Here is a 20,814-nt window from a genome sequence, read left to right on the forward strand (position 1 = left end):
ATTGGCGGGAGTTCTCAGTCATTCCCAGCTGGCCCCTTAGCGTTTAGCTCCAAATTTTCAAATATTCTGGCCAAGTTTTTTTTCGGTAAAGCTTTGTTGAATTTTTATTATGTGTTTGGTCATAAATTTTTCAAAAATATTTGACTATTTTAAAATATATGATTTATATTTTTAAGTTCTAAAAATTATTAAAAATACTCATAAGTTTGTAGTATCATTTGATAATAAACTTATTCATTATAACATAATTGATAATAATCAACAACAACAAAATAACAATATGGTCAAGGGCATTACATTAATCGCATATTTAAACTTGTCACTAATTCAGTTGGAATTATAATCCATTAAAAAAAATTATTTTTTTCTCAATCTTGTCACTCAAATTATAACTCAAACTCTTTCGGGAAGGTGCACAAATATTAGTTAAAATAAATAAATGGAGGATGTTTTTAATAAAATATAAAAATTTGGAGTAATTTTTAAAAAATTTAAAACTTCTCAAATATTAGAACTTGGCCCAAATACTATTTTTTTATAATACTTGGGAACTTGGATGTTTGCCAAATATATTTGTCAAGCAATAACAAATTATATGACCAAACATTAATTCCCTAGTTTTTTTCAAATTTTTTCTAAAAAATACTGAGATCAAACGGCACCTAATGTGCACTCTCATCAAACAAACAATTTTTACACCATTACAAAATAGTACCTTCTCTAATATTATGTAACATAATACTGTATTTTTCTTTTTAATCCATTCTAAAAATATGTCTTTTCTTTTTTAACAACTCTTAAATTCTAAATTTTTATATAATATTTTAAAATCATAATATTAAAGAACATTTTGAAACATACCACAAGATTCAAAAATTTCTCTAATTTCTTATACTTTATGTCAAAAGTTAAACAAGTGTTATTATAATTAAAATTTATATTTATTAATTTTTCAGTAAATAAATAAATAAATATTTAAAACCCGTCTTTGTTATAGTAATTATGCAACTTTTAATTGTAGAGACAGTATCTCTTGATAATAAAACTTCGCTGCTCGGAGAGGAATAAATTCTTCTCCAAATCATCTGTTTTTAATTTGGTTTAGAGTCTAGTGATGAAGCTCATGATTCGAAAATGATGCGTGAATCCGCGGCGAAGAAATAAAGAGATCCTTCTATATCGAAATCTCAGTTTAGATGAAAAGAGGGCTCTGATACCGGTGGGAAAGAAATTGACATCTTAATCTCGGAAAGCACTACATCTCGTGAGCAGCATTTTTAGGGTCTTTGATAACATTATGGTCCAGTCACTTTTAGGTATAAACCGCTCTCAAGTCCTCCTTGATCTCTCATGTCATGTGCAAGGCTGCAAGCAGTTGCATTGTGTGCTAATTTGGATCATGAGAGCTTCCACTTCTCCTTTTAGGGTAAGCCAACTGCAAAGTTGAATCTCAGAATCTTTCCAGTAAGATACACAAGTCCAGACTCACACCTATGACAGTGTTTCAGCTTGTTAAACAATCTGAATGAATTTCCAACAACGCATATTGAACATTGGGTCTCTATACAGTATAGGATGGCATCCCACACTTCTGTACAGCATCGCGATCATAACCCAAGCAGGTTCAGCTCTCTCCACAGTATATGCAGCATCACAAAGTGATCACACACTACTGTCTGTCAACCATTCTATATAGTAAGCATTTATATGAGGGGGGGGGGGGGGAGATTCCTTGAGAATAAACCAATATTTACAACTATTTTTCAACATTCACATCCATTTTTCTAGTCTGAGAGTGGAACATGTCAGCTATATCTGCAGATGTGCTACATTCCTCAGGTTTTCTATCTGACAAACACCGGATGAACCTAGGGAATCTGACAGAAATACCACGAGATGGATGGACTAAACCAATGGCTGCGTGATGCACTGGTGACACTGTGAAGTCGGCACCCCGTATCACCCACACAACTTCTGGAGAAAACCACATATCCGGCACTTCTGCAGTTCGATAGTAGGGTGGCTTTTTCTGGAAGATTTTGTCCCCATCGAAGAAGTCTCTCATCTGAAAAAGTTAAGTCAGCAAGTCCCAATTAGTTCTACTGAGTGCCTTCTCTTTTCCTTAAAGATCATCTTTTGTTAGTATTCTTAATATTTCTTTTTCTTAAAGATTCTCTATTAGTAGTATTCTTAGTTTTTCCTTACAATGGTCATTAACCCCAACTCAGAGATCCACATCGATGATAATAACTATAATAAATGTGTTGCTGAGAGATGAAGACCTACTGCAACCACCATTCTAAATGCACGCATAAGAACTTGATATATGGATACATGCTGACACATTAGTACACAAATGATAACAAAAGAAAACTTAAGATACAAGACAATGATAAAAAGCATCCTTCTATGTGAAAGTAGCTAGATATTTTTCAAAAGACAACATTGACTTGCTGAGTTTTCATTTACTTGTCCAGCTATAATACTTTACTTAATTCACAAGCATTTGAATGAAACATAAAGTTTTCGGACTCCATAGAGTGTTTCTTTTGCTTGAGCTCTTCGGGACTCCCATAAACATTTCCATTTGCTTAAGCTCTCTTGTCCAATAGTTTCCTTTTTTATCCAATAACGGTGGTGTCTGAGCCAACATGTGGACACCTCGACTATTTTAATGGCAATCTGCTACCTCCCATCAGTACAGGTACCAGATAACTATGCCTACCCAAGGCTTTAAGCAGAAGGGAAAAACTGTTAAGATTAGATCTCTGGTCTCCAAGGTACACACCACTTCATCGATCAATAAGTCAATACTTCTGGGCAACTCTCTTGTCCTATAGTTATCAACTCTCCAAGGTAGCTTCGTCCCCCCACCCCACAACACCCCCTCCCCCCCAATGGTGGTGTCCAGTCCAACTTGAACCCACCTCGACTCAGGAGGATTATGTTGGACCTATACAATCTCGTTACAACGTTCTTTGTTTTTACTCTTTACAGAGAGTGAAATCTCAATCTTGAAGCATGGGCAAGTGAACAGAAAGTCCCGAGTCAGGAGTACTAGCTAAGCTTCCACCAGGTTTACCTGCTATCTCCACCAGCACAGGCAACGGGTAATTCCACCCACTAAGGCTTAAGCACATGAGAAGAAATCACCTAGTGTTTTTTTCCCTATTGAGGTTTGAACCTGAAACCTCACAATTATCCTCCCACTTCATTGACCATGCCACTATCAACTATTAATTTGCTACAACATATTTTGCATCCAGCCTAAACAGAGTTCTGGCTATACCTCAACAATAAGCTATCTTCTCGCAGAAGGGGCTAGAGACATTGAATATACAAAACCCCGCCTATCACCTAAAAAAAAGGTGGCATAAATGCTGTAACAGTTTTACAAGATAACCAACTCCCTATGCTGTAGTGATCTATGTGCTCTATTTTGTGTTTATCACTAAATTTGTGAACCACAATCAAACTCAAAATCCTAGTGCACCTCAAGATTTCAGCAAAACAAAGAAACATATGATCTAAATGATGGAGCTTCTTCAAAAGAAAAATTCCCACTCACGTAGTGACCTGTGTCTCTATTTTGTATTTATCTATTAATTTGTGAACCAAGGTCAAGTCAATAACTTCGCACACCTCAAGATTTCAAAATGAAAGATATCACCAACCAATGATCCTCGAAATTCATACAAAAACAGAATATGACTTACTGGGAGTAACCATATAAAAGGTTAGAGAAGAATAAATTTCATAAAGCCACAATAGGCTGTTCTATGGACCAAAATGACTCGAAGTAATAAAATTCACCAAGCATAAGAGATGGGATGAAGGTCCAGTAATTTGAACTCCTATATCAAATTTAACTTGATTAGTAACATGAGGGAAAGGGATTAAATTAGACCTCATGCTATAAAAAGACAATTTTTATAAGATCAGAAGAGAAATTAATCAAGTTATGTCGTTATCGAACTCACCTCTACGTAGAAGGAATCAGAAAACCCAGACATGACCCGGCAGACACTCTGGAATTCCTCTGTATCAGGGTTGTAGCAGGCCATAAGGAAAGGACTATACCTGTAATTAAAAAAATGAATGCATTAATCACATGAAAGCATTCATGCACCAGAATCCAATGCAATTTATCAGCAGTCATAAGAGAAGCAACAAAGGGGAGGGTGATGTTATCTTACTTGTCCATACAATATACGCATTACATATAGCAATACAAATTCACATGGTTTAGAATTAGTTTTTTGGGGGAGAAAGGTAATACAGTTCCTAACAAAAAAAGGTAACAATATTATATATCGTTAAACAAAGCCAACTGTCAAAATTTCTGTACAGCAAAATCATCTTTAGAATAGACATTCCCACCGAGCTAATCTCAATTACATAAGATTTCCGGGTGAAAATGCTCAAATTCGTGGGGATTTGCAGTTCGATTCCTTAACTGTCCGCATAGTACTTTGGAATAGACATTCCTGCTAAGCTATCTCAAAAACCTACGATTTCTAGGTCAAAAAATGCTCAAATCCATGGGAAATTGCAGTTTGATTCCTCAACTGTCTGCATCGAAGAAACCAAAAAGGAAAGAAAAATTGGTTAATACCATCCTGCTTTTCTTCCATTCCCATGCCAAGCACCAATTGGAACCAAGTCCAGGGAATCATTTAATCCTTCAACATAGTCTCTCTTCACCTGCAAAGAGGTTCCAGGATTAGAACTAGAGATTTCATCTTGTTGATGTAACATATGATGTTTAGACGCAACACCTTTAACCATGCATCAGAGCGCTTTGATGGTGTGTACCCAGCATCTACATCAAGGGATTTCACCATGATCCCTTCACACGAAGAGAGTAGTGCATCATTAAGAAAGCTTTTCATCCTAACCAGTGTGGCTTCATCATCTGCACAAGCATCATTGTACTCTACCTAAAGAAGAAAAAATTACTGAAACACTGACACCAAAATGCCCATGTCACATACTAACCAATAAAATAAAAATGAAAACCACAAAGAAGCTTACAGTCATTTCAGTTGCGTACTCGAAATAACCTACTTTGCCGTCACCAAATAAATCCTTCAAATCTATTTTCAGACAGCAAAACTTTGAAGAATTAAGAGGATAGTAATATCACTTACTAAAATTCCACACTTATAGGAAGAAACAAAGATGCATACATTTTCGCCTTTGACGGAGCGGCAGATTCAACAATCTGCACACAGAGATCTAATAGTTAAAGGCTCCTAATAGCCTTCTCCAAAAAAAGACGTGAATGTCCCAAATGAAACAGTAAAAGAAAGAAAGAGAATCAGCTAGATGTACATCATTGTTGAAGGAGTCTATCTAATCATGAAAGCCTCACATTGCCTGATCAGCAAAATTTTGAAAGAAGCGGACACGTGTAAAAGTCTCCTAAAACTTCACTCCCAGGTTGAAGTAGAAATACGTACTTTTCATATTGCAGCATCACAATGTACAATTAAGATCATGCACCAGTTTCGAGACTCTTGATATAGTTAAGAAATCTTATACTCCATCCAAATGACACGGTTCATAGCACAAGGTCAAATTCGACTCAAGTTGACTTGACCTTAATTCTTTTCTTTTCTCACAACAAAATTAGTTTATGACTACATAAAAAATCATATATATATGACTACTACAATAACGTACCCAGTATAATCTCACAAGTAGGGTTTGGAGAGGGTGGTGTGTATACAACCTTACCCCTACCTTCTGAAGGTGAAGGTAGAGAGGTTGTTTCAGATAGACCCTTGGCTCAAGTAAAGCATATCAACATCAAGTATTGAAAGGAAAGCTTATTCAAATAATGAGAAGAATAATCATTATCAATTTCATCTTATAAGTTGTTTCCTTAAGTGAGTCGCTTATCGAAAAGCTTATTCAAATAATCAGAAGAATAATCATTATCAAAACGCTTAAGCTGTATCAAACAAACACTAACACAACTAACTAAAGTCATACCAGCAGTCACATAAATATTACTACAGAACCAGATAACTTAGAAACTAAAACATTTTTAATATGTTTAAGAACAATGTAATCAATGAAAAAAGTTGTTCAGCTCTTTGAATTGTAATTGTACCAAACATGAGTTGATCCATAATGAGTATCAGATTGAAATTATCTTAAAGAAGACTGCCAACTCCAATCCCGAAGATACAAAGAGCCATATAAATCAGATAGAAGGAGTATGTTTTCATTTCTACTAGCTTCACATAATCTCTACCATTTCCAATAATCTTTTGGTATATCACTTTTCTTTAGGATTGCATTTAACTCCATCTATTTCTACAAATATTAGAGCCCCCTGAGTTGTGTAACTTGGAAGTCTAATTGTCCAATATTAAGGTCTTCTTAATGAAATAAGATGACATTTTCAGGGTCATCATTCCCCACCAAAAAAAACCCGAAAAACAACTAAAGGGCATTGGCATCCTTGAACTGGATAAGTTAATCCATAATATTTCTTCATATGCAGCAAGTAATACCACAAACAAACTGGCTATTTGGTTCAGAGTTATTTATAAACTAGTAGCTTTACCACATGTTTTCACCTGATTCTACTCGGATAGAGAGGCAATGAGAATCACTATTGCTAGTCTGTCACAAAGTAAATGATTGATAATCCCTAGGATTTCCAGTCAAAATCTGGTGCAATGTTTCAGTGAGACCTTGAACGTATTAAAATTTATAGACCTTCTGTTCACTCACATACATTTGTGACTTATCAGTCATCAAACACATCTATCAAAGCTTAACTAGACTAACAAACTGCCCCTAACTCATTAACAAGATGTTTCTCTTATTGATCAAAACTGGTGAGTGTTTATCCACACACAAAAATAAAGATTATATGTATCAGTAGCAGTGTAAAGGATAGACAATGTGTAATAGCAGGCATAGAGATCCAAAAACAATTGGAGAAATCGTTATAGTAATTACTGTTCTCCATTTGCAAACATGATATCGAAAACAAAAATGCATATCTCAACCTGCACAAAGAATGGAAAAAGAAAGAGATGTCAGATACCAAAGACGATATTTTTACAGAGAAAACATCTTTTAGGGAGAGTGCACCATAGGCACTGAGAAAAAAACTTAACTGATTTAGTGTTCAATAAGATACTTACTCCATTAAATTAAATAAATAAACAAAACATGCAAAGAAACTTCTTATTTCTTTAGGATGTGAAACAATAAAAAATGAGGAGCCAGTCTGCTATGATAATTGCAGACATGGATAAAGAGGGTAAGCCATCATCCTTCCATACACAATGTCCTGATGATAAATCAATTTATGGAGATATCAGAAGGCTAGAAAACTCATAATTGAGAATATTGACATCACCTTAATTTTATCTAACGCAATGATGGAATCTTTGGACCCTCTCTCACGTGAAGATAGTTCTTGGAACGCCATGAGCTTTGAACCATTTTGCCTATCAATTGCAACAACCTGGAAAAAAAATGGAGATCACTCCATAAACACCAAAAGTTCATCAATAGCAATTACAACAACATACCCAGTGTAATTCCACAAGTGAAGTCTGGGGAGGGTAGGATGTACACAAGCCTTACCCCTACCATTGTGGGGTAGAGAGGTTGTTTCCGATAGACCCTTGGCTCAAAAGAGGTGTAATCCAAGCATGATTGAAAGAAAAATAACGGCTGCAAAATAGCAAGATACATAGAGCAAGTGAAGCAATAGGTAGTGATGAAAATTGAAGAATAAGATAGTACGCGACTACTGACTAATACTACTAAAAAATGAGAAAAGGAGATTGACACCCTGCCTCTCCCACCTAAAAGTATGACAACACCCGGCTACTACCACTCTTGTACCCTAATCCTCAACCTCCATACCTTCCTAGTTAAGACTGTAGGGTCATATCCTTAGTAAGCTGAAAATGTATCATATCATGTCTAATAACCTCCCAAATTCTTCTTCAGTCTACCTCTAGCTCTCTTAAAACATGCTATAGTCAATCTCTAACACCTCCTCACATGTGCATCTGCGCACCTCCTTAACATGTCTAAACCATCTCAATCTCGTTTCTCTCATCTTGTCTTGTATAACTTCGTTCCTAATCTTATCTCTCTTAGCATGCCCACACATCCATTTAAGCATCCTTATTTCTGCTTCATCTTCTACGGCGTGCATTCTTGACTGGACACCACGTTGCCCCATACAACAATGTAGGTCTAACGATCACTCATAGAACTTACCGTTAAGTCTTAATGACACATTCTTATTACATAGAACCCCGGAAGCAAGCCTTCATTTCACTCACCCCGCTCCAATACGATGTGCATCATCATCATTAATCTCCCAGTTTTCTTGGATAATAGAGCCAAGATACTTCATTCGTCATAGGATAAAGGTATCTTTTAATATGGATACAAGTGCCCCTTGATTCGGACACGAATTTCCATTTTTACACCCTACATATACTTATAACTAGACAAGAATATTGGATCCTCATTGTCTTCAACCAGATTTTTGAAATAAAAATCTTAAGGCCTCGTACATGCCAAGTTTCTCAGCTTACCACCTTTCAGATCTGAAAAATGACTAGAAGCAAAAAGTCGACCTTAAAGAACAACCATTAATCTAAAAAGAAAAAAAAGAAAATGGTCCAACCTTCAAATTCCCTCCTAATTAATTATTGTTGCGTCTCAAAATTAGTCTTCTCTTCGTCTATTTCTTTTTATTCTGAACTTCTTTCACTCTCTGACTTATGCTGATTCATTGTTTTTATTTATTCCTATATGCTAATTTCTCTTCTTTTACTGCTGTATTATTATTCTTTTAGCTGGATACAACTTTTTTGCTGTGTCCTAGTATATGATTTATTTAGTATTAGATGTTTGGATGCTCTATTAAGCACCATCAATCTTTTTCTTTCTTGGGCATTTTTTTGGGACAGCCTTAAAACTGCTTGCAATGTTATTAATTAGGTTTTAGGTCCAATTACATCCTTTTAAAATATAATATCTTGTCTTCTGTATAGCATCCCTATTTTTCAAAAATTTCATGGCTATGTGACAACTTCCAAATCTCTCTACTTACAACAACCACATACCCAGTGTAATCCCACAAGTGGGGTATGGGGGTAGTGTGTACGTAGACCTTACCCCCACCTTGGGAGGTAGAGAGGTTGTTTCCGATAGCCCCAGATCTTTCTACTTAAAAGTGGAATTCTGAAGAAATACCTCTGCATCCAAGATAAATGTTGCTCCTCTGGAACCACATGTTTCTGTAATTATGTTTACCAAATCCGGGAATCTAGATGTTGTTTCATCCCCATTCCTTGAAAATACACGGACTGAACCATCAGCTAATTTATGAACCTGAGCTCGCTGACCATCATATCTGCAAATAGAGATCTTCGAAGATATAATTATATTCCAACATTCAACATCAAAAAGAAATAGTTCAACATGGATAAAGCATATTGTAAGAAACTATCTCTTTAGATGTCTGTCAATTCATTCATTGATCTTTAATGCATAATTGTTCATCAAGATTGCGCACATACCACCCTCCCAAACCGCACTTGTGGAATTACATTATGTATGTGTTGTTGATTTTTGCAAATTTGTGTGATAACCCATTAAAGCGAGAATTTCATGTGATAACTCAGGCACGCACGTGTTTACTTAAAATGGAAGCACAGAAAAGGTAAAGCACTAAAAGTGGCATCTCTTTTGGGCTTTTTGAACATAATTGACTCGTAAAAGACAATAGGCTGCTAAATAGAGGACTGTGATACTACAAGGAGCCATCACCACTCTCCTTGCACCACGACAAGAGAGAATAACAATATTAGGTTTGGACAAAAAACAAAAGATGACTACTCGCACCGTTTCAATTTGGTTGACCTACTTTCCTTTTCAGTCCGTTTAAAATAGAATTACTCTTTCCCTTTTTTAACTCTTTAATTTCAACTTTCCACGTGGCATTAAAACCACAAGATTAAAGGGCATTTTGGTACATTTGACTCTTTAATTTAAGACCACAAGATTCTCTTTATTTTCTTAAACTCTGTGTCAAATCAAAATAGGCCAAACAAATTGAAACGGAGTATAAAATACGAAGAGAACTCTACCACATCAAACAGTAAAACATAAAGAAGACGATCACTAAGCTCTTTGAAACAAGTACCCCAATGATATAACTGAGGAACTTCTCAAAAAGAATGCAACAACATACCCAGTAAATCCCACAAGTGAGGTCTAGGGAGGGTAGAACATACGCAGACTTTACCACTACCTCGTGGAGGTAGATACGTTTCCAAAAGACCCTCAACTCAAATGCAGCAATTCCATATACCAAAAAGAAATATAGCATGTTACAAGGAAACATGACAAAGTCTACCAAAAGGGAGAAACAACGACAGCAACATAGTGCAATAATTGAAACACAATAAACAACATACTAGGATATTGATGGATATCAAAATCAAGAACTATAGTAATACAATTGGTACAAAGGCAAACACCAACCACCCTAAGCAAAACAACACTATACTACCTACTAACCTTCTACCCTAATACGTGTCTTCCACACCTTTCTATCTAAGATCATGTCCTCAGTGATCTACAGTTGCGTCATATCCTGTCTAATCACCTCTTCCCAATACTTTTTCGACCTACCTCTGCCTCTCTGTGTACCCTCTATAACCAGCCACTCGCACCTTCTCCTCGGTGCATCCACGCATCTCCTCTTCACATGTTCAAAAAGAATGTGAACTCCAAATAACCCTACAACCACTCCCCCAAAAGTTTATGAAGACAGCCAAACTTCTTTAATAGTGTCTAGCCAAAACTAAAAAGGTAGAGAAAAATAAAAGAGTTCTTAAAATTGTACTTGGAAAAAGAATTGCTTTGTTGCGTGATGCCAACAAAGTAGAAGTTCCACAGGGACATACTTCATGATAATTACTTAAAAACAAGACTAACTCGCTAAAATCCCAAAGGAGATCCTTCACAATTCAAGAAACCTGTGTTTCCAGCAGTTCCTCTAGATTGGTAATTTCATTCTCCCACAATGTCCATTTCACTACATCGAGGGATTACCAAGCAAATGAAACAATTAGCAAACATGCCCAAGGACTCAGATTTAAAAGTGATTTTAATTTTTTTTTCAAGAAAATAAGAGCAAATAACAGGTTTTGTTAGCGGTTACTTGTATTCACATGTAAAGGCTTTGTTCTGAAAGAGCTTCATCACTTGAGGGGCGCCATTAGTAATCCTATCATAAGCAAAAATTGAGAAAGTATTAGAGATGGCTCCATAAGGAAAACAGCAGGATGAAGTGTGTACAGCAACAGTACAATAAACTACACAATAATATATGTACTTTGCAAGCATTGGTTTGATGGGTATGCCTGGAGCCATTGACAAAGTATTTGAAGAAAACTCAATCCCCTTCTCCATCAAGGAAGGAACAAGTACATCCTGATCGAAACAGAGACTACATAAATTAAACTCAAATGACAATCATTACATAGTCCAGACAAATAATACTCAAATATTAATAAGCTCCTGGAGAAGGATATAAGTGAGAATTGAAACACTTCATTATTTTAAAATAGCACATTTAGAATTATCAAAGAACAAAGACAGAAAATAATAGTTGTTTGTTTTCAATATTTGGAATACAAATTGAGTGATACAGGATTTAAGAGACCAACATGAAGCAGTGAACAAGGTGGCAACGTTGAGCCAGCCTGGTGAGTAATAAAAATAGAGCACTAAAAGGGCTTAACACTAGAAGAACTAGTGAATGCTTAGGGTGCGAACAAGGCCTTCATCACCCTATTAAAACACATTTCTGTTGTAACTTCTGCCTGGCCCGGATATTAGTTGTATCATGAGTATCTAATATCTTCACTTGAAAGTTGTTCTTTTTCTAACTTACCATGGACTTCGCAAAAATAAATATAAAATCATGCCACCCAACTGAAGATAGAAAAAGAACAACTTCCAATAGACATGGATTTTATAAGCGGTTATAGAGAGCACACTTTTAGATTAAACTTTTAAAGTTAGTAAAAGTAACACTTTAATCTAAAAGTAAATAAAAGCATACTCTATCTAATAAATTAAACTTTTAGATGAAAAGGTCGACCACTTCAACAATAATTGGAAACATATATCACAACTTTAAAGTTCATACACACTTAAAACAAAAGAATACCACTTGACTCTTGACAGTAAACCATTAGAGACTTAATGAGTGAAGCTTACCAAGCTAGGAAGGATGTTATATGCTTCAACTACTTCTGCTGAAAGTCGCTAACAGCAAGGAAATGAAAAATTACTAGTTAGTAGGCAAGCCACTGAGGCAAAATTAATGAGTTAGAAACTAAAGGGAAAAGCATAAGATATGGACAGTAGAAATATAAATTAAAGAATCAAGACACCCTTTCCCACTTCAATCAATAATAGAGCAGATCAGAAGTCAACCAAACATCAACTGCCAACAATTTTTACTAATGTCCTAGAAAGAGCACCATCTTCAAGTGTAGTCAACCAAAGGATAACACAGGACCCAAGGTGAAAACATCCATGAAGAATGGGCCTTTTTACAGAATAAAATAAAAGACAGATTACTGTTGGCATCCTGTCAACCTCCAGAGGAATAGAATATAAACCTGCAGACAATCTTTCAGGTTTCCGACCAGTCCTTCATAAGGAGTAGAATTGAACACAACAGCTTGAGCTAATGCAGGAAGAACAGTTCTCATCATGGCTCCAATGCGCAAATTCCGAACCTACCTTGCAACAGTAAAGGTAAATAAAGGTGTAGGGCCAGAAAAAGGCAAGAATCTGCCACACATCATCTTCCACAACAAGTCAACAAATTATGTAACTTTGAAATTGCAGAACAAGAAAAGGAGCTTGTTTAGGTCTTTCTTTAGATTAAAGTGTTCTCCAAAGGTAGCTAACTCAACATTAGTTCGAAATCATGTTAACTGTACCTTTTTTTCTTTTTTGATAACAGAGAACTCCCCTAGAGCCAGTGGCACGTTCTAAACATGGTGGATAATGAGCCAGCTTCTACCCTTCTGCACTTAAATTTCAGGCTTTTGGTAGGGTTCGAGAACTCATGACGTGCACCTAACCCACACATCACGCTCTACACTTTTACCACTACCAAAGACCTGGGCGCTTAATCCACAAAACTACATGCTCTCCTAAAGCCAATACTGAATTAATACCAATCAAGAACTATGGATGGTAGACAGTTTTATTAAAGATGCTTAATTTTTTTCGATAACCTGAAGCTATATGGAGAGCATAAAGGAAGCAAACTTTCTACCATGCTTTAACAGAGAATGAGGGAAGAGAAACTACTGCCCTATACATGGATTTGGGACAGATATTGGACTTAAAAGCTCAATACTCCAGTGATTATACTATTCTATTAGATTGAGTTTGCCAACAAGAGCAAGTTAAAATAAGCTAAATGCAACTGGTTGAGGGGAACAAGGGGAAAAAAAAGATCTAGCAAGTTATCCTTTATTAGCTTACGCCATTAAATATGAGATATTAAAGGATTTGATAAAACTTTGGGAAGTGCTCTTATCAGTATTCCTATTACACAGATATGAGCCTACAACACCAAAGAAGGGATGTTTATTCCTTGAAGACGGGAACCGTGAACTTACCAAAGTTCTCACGAGAAACTTCATCTCCTTCTCTCTACATGAACACATGAGATTGACAATAAGGCCTTTCTTTCGGATGGCGCTCCCACTACCTGCTTGCAAGCTGATGGATTGCATATGGAAATTAAAGTTGTCATAGAAAGCTTGCAGCACAACAACAAAGGTTTGGTAAACATGTATTATTGAGGTAAATTGATAAAATTCGGTACTTTTCAATACAATAAGCTCAATATTGTTAATACATTATTTGGTTCCATTTTTATTTTCCACATAAAACTTGCCATTTCTTTTGGTAAGCTAATTTTAAAACTTAGCAGTATTCATATGGTGTTTGCTTCTGTTTTTTCTTTTCCACATAACTAATACTTGTATAAGTTAATTGAGAATGTATGTGTTACTTTATGCACTATAGAATGTAGAATAAGAATGTAGAGATTAAAAATACTTGGATTAAAATATCGAATCTTGAGTCGAGGGTCTACCGAAAACACCACCTCTAACCCACAAAGATAAGGATAGGTCTACGTACATTCTCCCCTCCCCGGACCCCACTTGTAGAACTACACTGGGTATGATGTTGTTGTTGTAAGCTCAAGATAAACTATCCTAGTTGTACATTTAAAAGTAAAACAAAAAAATTGCAAATATGCTTGTAAGTGGATAGCATCTCCCTCTCAATACAATAGAATCTTGATGAGGTACTTTTCAGAATATAGACAGCAAAAGGTGGATAATTCCAAATATATGAAGTCAATCTTACATCTAAAAGAAAAAAAAAGTAGTCCAACTGATATGCAGCCCAGTCCCGAAACAAAGAAAAAGAAGTCACAAAGACAATGATCAGAACCAAATAATGAGTTCCATGACCATAAATACCAACCATTTACTTCTAACATTTTTTAATGTACTATTCTTTTTCATCTTACACAGACTTCATCCCCTGAAAAAGATAAAATTCAAAAGCATACTAAATAGAAGCTTGCCATAAAAGAAGGATAGCATGGTCTGAAATTCAAGAAAGGGATTCGCATGACATAAAAAGAGAAGATAAGAAAACAGTGCAGGAAATGCAGTCCGTCGAGTACTTTTAGTAGTGGTGTTGTCCATTGCTGAGGTTAACTCTGTATTTTTGTTGTGTACTTTTTCTCCCTTTCTAATTTTAAGGATTAAGTCTTAAGCTAACATAACAAAAGAGATTATGTGGCTGGGGGAATAGGCTCTGATCTAGGAGTCAAACCAATAAAAAGAACCTATCCTGAATAACTAAAGATTATACATTCTCATCTAAAGATCAGTAAAGACAACTGTCAGAACCAGAAAGAAGAGTCAAAATAATACCTTATCCTTCTTAAAACAGAGTACACACCCCTAACTGTAAGTGCCACTGGAGGAGCAAGTAATGATTGTGTTTGTCGGCAAAGTTGAGCAACATCACCTAATACAAATTACAGTCAACAAGGTCCAACCCCGTAATGGAAGCATCCAAACCAACCAAAGAAAGGAGAAATGTGAAAATGTATGCAATCAATTGTCCAGTAACCTAAAATGATAAATGCTCCTACCAAGATCACCGAGGCTGTTGTATAGTTCTCGTAATTTCGACTTCTTTGTCCCACATGCCTCCTCTAGTGCTGCTACAACAATACTACCCCCAATGTTCAATTCCTGGGTCATGATAAGATCAGAATCGAAACAGTGCTCTGAATATTGAAATAATAAAAACAGACAGAAGAAACAACATGATGTATAAAATCATGCACAGAAATTTTTTTGATTAGTAAGATCATGCACAGAATTTTTTTTGATTAGTAAGATCATGCACAGATATACAACGAATTTAATCACAAAAATAAGAAATTTGTAGAATGCAACAAAGCACACGAGCATAACACTAACTGATGTGATTGTTAATGTCACATATAAATCTGCCCTCTTCCGCAGAGCAAGAAAGCAAGAAGTTACTATTTTTTCTATCAGGAGAAGAAAAAAGTTACTATTGAGATGTGAGATTATGAAATGCCCTGCATTTTCATAATAGGTTATTTTCTAGCTGATAAATGTTCAAGTATACAACTATTTTTCAATTTTCAATAAGATAGGAAGCTATGGCAGGAAAATCTTCATCAAGAAATAATGTGATGATGTCAGGGGAACATAAGTATAAAAGAGAAAACCTATATATTCCTTTTTCTGTTTTAATTATGGTGAATTATTTAGGCTCCCATTCAGTTGATGAAACTAAATGGAAATTCCCTTCACTGTGAAAACTGCAGAGTACATCATCCTTTAGTTTAATGTTGTTGGAAGGGCCTGTGCTACCGTCGCCACCCATGTTGAAGACAGTTACGTGCTAGTGATCTAACCCAAGATGCACAATTTTACCTTCCAACAGAGAATTATTTACTGAAAATTTAAAGGCAAATAAAATCAAAAAGCTGTCTGCAATCTTCAAAAGGGCAAATCCAACTAATTGGATCCCACACACACCCTCTCATGTTTCCTTAGCCCCTCTCAATCATCTTTCCCCTTCCTCCAAATTGGTGTAATACTAATGATTTTTTTTGATTTGTCAAAAAAATAACCACTTTGGTTTTTATTATCTGTTTTGGGTTTAATTTTCAAATCATCCCTTTGTAACTTCCAAATTCCAATTTATAACATATACCGAAAGTAATAGCTTGTGCATTTCTTAATTTTTTTATTCCAAAGGTGGTCATCATGAACTCATTAAATGTGTGACCCGAATACCACTTCCGGAAACAAGCTTTAATAGGGTGACTGTGCTAAGGGAAAACCCATAGAGTTATAGGAAGATAATCCATGCCGTATATTTATACCTTTCAGGAAACAGGAAATTATAGATGGGTTAATTAGATGAAGCACTGAAATTCACGGACTGGTTACATGTTTGAAGGACTGTATTCTAAAGATACCTTTGAAGCTTTGACAGTAACCATTTGGTACTACAAACATCAATAAATATTATTTTTATTCTCAAAATAAACAAGATAATCTTTATTGATGTTTTTAGACAAGCATGGATTTTCTGGAGATGCTAGGAAGGATAGAGTAGATGTTTAGTTGGTTGGTCTCTGAATGAATTTTTGTATCCTTTTGTACCAACTTGGTACTCTTCCAATAAAACTTGAACTCATCAAAGGAATATTATTTTGCTTATCAAAGAAGGAAAAAGGAAGAGAGAGAGAGAGAGAGAGAGAGAGAATTGCAGTAGAAGAAGACAATTTAAAAGTGTTAACACATGAAAATATAAAGCCATGGGCCAGAACTTAAGGTTGTTAAGCCACAGAAGTAGTCAATGAATACATACTCCTGGGCATCACTAGGTAAAATCAAAATAGTAAAAAGAAAATTGCATCATTATTTTTGCAACAACTCGAGCAGTGATCGAGAAGAAAAATCATATAGACAATCATTAAACTAACCATATTTTCATGGTCAGAAGCTATCTTGTTTGTGCACAAGTACACTGCAGGAAGCACATCCTCTGGAGACAACGCTAGCAAGCTGCAAATGAGCAGTAACTCATCAACTGAAACAGCTCAATAACTTCAGAGGGTTCATTTTTCTCAGGGGAAACCACACACTTTCTTCTGGATTAGAGGGCGGACAATGATAGCTCTTATCCGCACCCACCCACCCCAAAAAAAAGACTACAGAGATGTAAGATTGTATTATTGTCCTCCAGTGGTGCTGCAGGGGGAAGAACCTCCAAATTAGGCATAAACTACCATTTTAACCCGCATTAATCTTGCCGTCTTTACTCCCCTCCCCCTCCCCCTTCCCCCACCTTTTTCCCAAACAAAAAATAGAGCAATGTTCCTTTTCGGTTTTGAGATGTTAATTTGCTTTGACAGCAAAATATAGTTGTATGAAAGCTCAACCCAAAAAGAAGTCAGTTCTTAACCCAATAAACCAAATGTAGAACATAAGCTATCAAAACATTCCATGCTTAAACCCTTAACAAATAACCCTCACCATAACCTGACAATTTTACAACCTATTGTAAAGAAAATAATACCATACTGGATAATCTTGTCAACATGCTGCTGTGGATCTAACATGATATACTGAGCCATAAACCTACAACAGACTAGAGATTAAAAAGAGAAATATAAGCAACAAACCTCCGAAACATATTGCACAACATTGATGTTGCTTTTATCTTCCCTTTTTCTTCCTTTACCAATTCAAAAGTTCGTGCAAGATGTATGTATGGAGCAGCCTGCCCCTTACTCCAGCAAGCTGGGGAATAGAATGAAAGAAAAGAAACGGGAAAAAAAAGAAATATCTTACTAGTGAACAAATTTCACTTAGTGATAAAAGTTGGACTGCTGGAATATATCCAAAAATTACATAATTAATAGTAATTACAAGACACCAACCATGTTCCACAGGAGAGTATTTCTCAGGGGGAAGTGATACATAATTTACAGCATTATCAGCAAAGGGAACTCCACACAACGACAAATCGGCATCATCATCTCCTAATATTTTGGGCAATTTATCATCTTCAGAAGAAGGGTAAACCTCTTTAGCACACTGAGATTGCACCAATTTGTTTGTTTTAGAAATACCATCTACGTTAGTCTCTCCTACGTCTTTGCAATCTGAAAAATAAATATCCAGTGCCATACTTATGTTTCCTTTCGTCTTCGCTAGTACTGTGGTAGCATAACTTCTTAATAACCCATCTCCATTCACAATCTGAATAAACTGATCAGCTTCTTCTTTATAAGCCTCAATAGAGGCATTTGGTGGCATGCTGTTATCATCATGGAAATTTTTACTATCAGCGTCACTGTTTCCATTCTGCAAAGAAAGAGGCACCGTTTTACTGAAGAACTTTGTTATAGTACATTGCTTCGGTCCACCAGATTCCATACTTGCATGTCCTTTTGCTTTCTTAGAAGACTTGTTTCCAGTACTTCTCTTCCTTTTACCAGGAGAATTTTTTTTTTTACTGGAACTGTCCATGATGGATAGTTTAACGGTTTTACTTGATGCAGTTGTCTCACCCTGCTGGGGGCTTTTACCAAGACATGGTTTGGAAGGCAATGCAGACCCATTTGCTGAGTTTGCCTCAAAAGAAGAGGTAACAGAATTACTGGAAGTGGCCTGTTCACGATATTCTGTTTCATGTTCGTAAAAGTTTGTGACTGCATCAACAACATTTTTACCCGAAATACTAAGTAAATCCAACATCTGACCTTTAGTGACCCAAGAGGGCAAACAGACTTGAAGTTCTTTTAGTATTTCCTCTATATCACCTTCACTTATTTTTTCTAAACCTGGCGACACAGGTTCTCCTTGAGGAAATGAGGAACGGATAACAGCATCCATATCAGCAGCATTGCAGCTTTTAGAATCTGATGAAGTATCCTCATTTTCTTGCTTGATGATACTGACTAAAGTATGAACAGATTCGTTTGTGTTTTCTTGCTCGGTGATACTAACTAAGGAAAGACCAGATTCTTTTGCATCTACGTCCTCCTTCCCTTGGACACAACGATGAAAACCCATTAGAAATTCTTGCTTGATGGCCATCTCATCAACCAAGCCAGCAAAATGCTTCCGCATGGCATTGGCATATTTGCTATCCAGCTTCTCAACATCTGTACCTACTGTTGGAATGACATGCTTTGGTTTCAAAAACTTCACATATTGTCTAAGCTCATCATAATTTGAATGTTCACTATACGGAACAAGATGTATCTCAAAGGAATCTTTCTTTCTCACAGAAAACTTACTCCGCTTCACTTCATAAGTCCAACCTGTGGGGACAAAACCAACCACCTTGGAATATCCTTTCTCATTCATGATCTTATCCATTTTCTCAAAATTAGGTCTGAAATATGGCCAAGTCTCACCCAATACATTCCACCCAACAACATGAACATCAGTTTCAGATTCAACAGTAGTAAACACCCCATCCTCCCCATGACCTAATACTCCTAAAACTGACATTTTTCTGCCATCAACGTGGATCTTTCTCTGACACCTCCGTGAAACCTCCATTAAAATCTTCTCTTTCCCAATAACATAAGTAGCAATAACAAACAAGATATTTTTCAATGAACCCTCGTTCTCAACTCCACTTTTCTCTATAACTCCAACTATATAATCAATTGACTCCTGTTGACTAGGGAATATAAATTTCGGATGACAATAAGTTGTATCCAAAAATACAGCATCAGCACCGACAAATGCATTCAACACAGGCTCTAATTTCATGTCATCACAATAACGAAAATCACCTGTGTGAATGTACCGCTCAAATTTGCCATTACTAACTGGAACTTTAAATAAGAATTGCACAGCGCCAGGACAATGATTAGCATCGATGAGAAAAACCTCAGAACCGTCTATTAAAACCGCTTCGGAGAGCGGTAAAGACACTACATACTGCGCGGGAACATAGAGAACTTCGATGAGAAGGTTAGCAGTGGTGGAGGAACAGAAAATGATACCTTTAGACCAATTAGAGGACAGGCCAGTATAGTGATCGGAGTGGAAATGGGAGAGGAAGTACGAAACGGAGAAATCGCCGGCATATTTGAAACCGTCTATGATTAAGCGAGTTCTTGGGATGAGTTTTGGTCGGGGGATTGAAGAAGGGATTGGGGGGAGAGGGAGGGATAATGGGATTGAATTTGATGAGGATTTGCCGGAGAGGGAGTTGAGAGCGTTTATGTACAGAGTGGTTGAGTCTAGGGTTAGGGTTCCGGCGTCGGAGGACATGGCCGACGGCGAAAACGATTGTTACAGTGGAAATTGTACGACTAGGCGGAGCATGATAGAAACGGCGCCAAGAAGAAGGTTTCTTTGGAAACTGGTACTGTCTTGCGGAAATAAGAAATTAACCCTTTGGAGAATATAAATTATGACAACGGCTGTGGGACATAGATTAGTAGTAAGAATTTTGCGGCACTTGGAATGTAATTGGGTTTGTATTGTTTAGTATATTTGGTTCTCCATACTCTCTAATTTTCTGTCAATTATCGGCCATTATTACAAGTTGGTTATTTTTATTTTAAATTTTTTATATTATTATTATTTTAATATTTTTTAAAAATATATTATT

General features: G+C 36.2%; 1 protein-coding gene across 5 annotated transcripts; it reads right to left on the reverse strand.

Annotated features, from left to right (window-relative positions):
- Positions 1–1,220: 1,220 nt before the first annotated feature.
- On the reverse strand, positions 1,221–20,594 carry LOC129873912 (DNA ligase 6-like). Of its 5 annotated transcripts, XM_055949104.1 has the most exons (19): positions 18,116–20,593; positions 17,858–17,975; positions 17,156–17,237; positions 15,275–15,377; positions 15,051–15,147; positions 13,713–13,815; positions 12,696–12,815; positions 12,289–12,336; positions 11,399–11,496; positions 11,225–11,290; positions 9,250–9,409; positions 7,385–7,492; positions 6,979–7,028; positions 5,190–5,224; positions 5,035–5,096; positions 4,779–4,940; positions 4,616–4,704; positions 3,981–4,080; positions 1,221–2,065 (listed from the first exon to the last, which is right to left on the reverse strand). In XM_055949104.1, the coding sequence occupies exons 1-19, from the start codon at positions 20,469–20,471 to the stop codon at positions 1,757–1,759; spliced, it is 4,266 nt and encodes a 1,421-aa protein (XP_055805079.1). In that variant the 5' UTR covers positions 20,472–20,593; the 3' UTR covers positions 1,221–1,756. The 5 variants fall into 5 exon arrangements, 4 of the variants coding, with proteins under 4 accessions (XP_055805079.1, XP_055805081.1, XP_055805080.1 ...); XR_008762809.1 differs by lacking the exons at positions 1,221–2,065; positions 3,981–4,080 and having other exon boundaries at positions 4,617–4,704; positions 4,779–4,936; positions 18,116–20,594; XM_055949106.1 differs by lacking the exons at positions 1,221–2,065; positions 3,981–4,080; positions 4,616–4,704; positions 6,979–7,028 and having other exon boundaries at positions 4,807–4,936; positions 18,116–20,594.
- Between the last annotated feature and the right edge of the window lie 220 nt (positions 20,595–20,814).

This window comes from Solanum dulcamara, chromosome 11, assembly GCF_947179165.1.
Source record: "Solanum dulcamara chromosome 11, daSolDulc1.2, whole genome shotgun sequence".
NCBI lineage: Eukaryota > Viridiplantae > Streptophyta > Magnoliopsida > Solanales > Solanaceae > Solanum > Solanum dulcamara.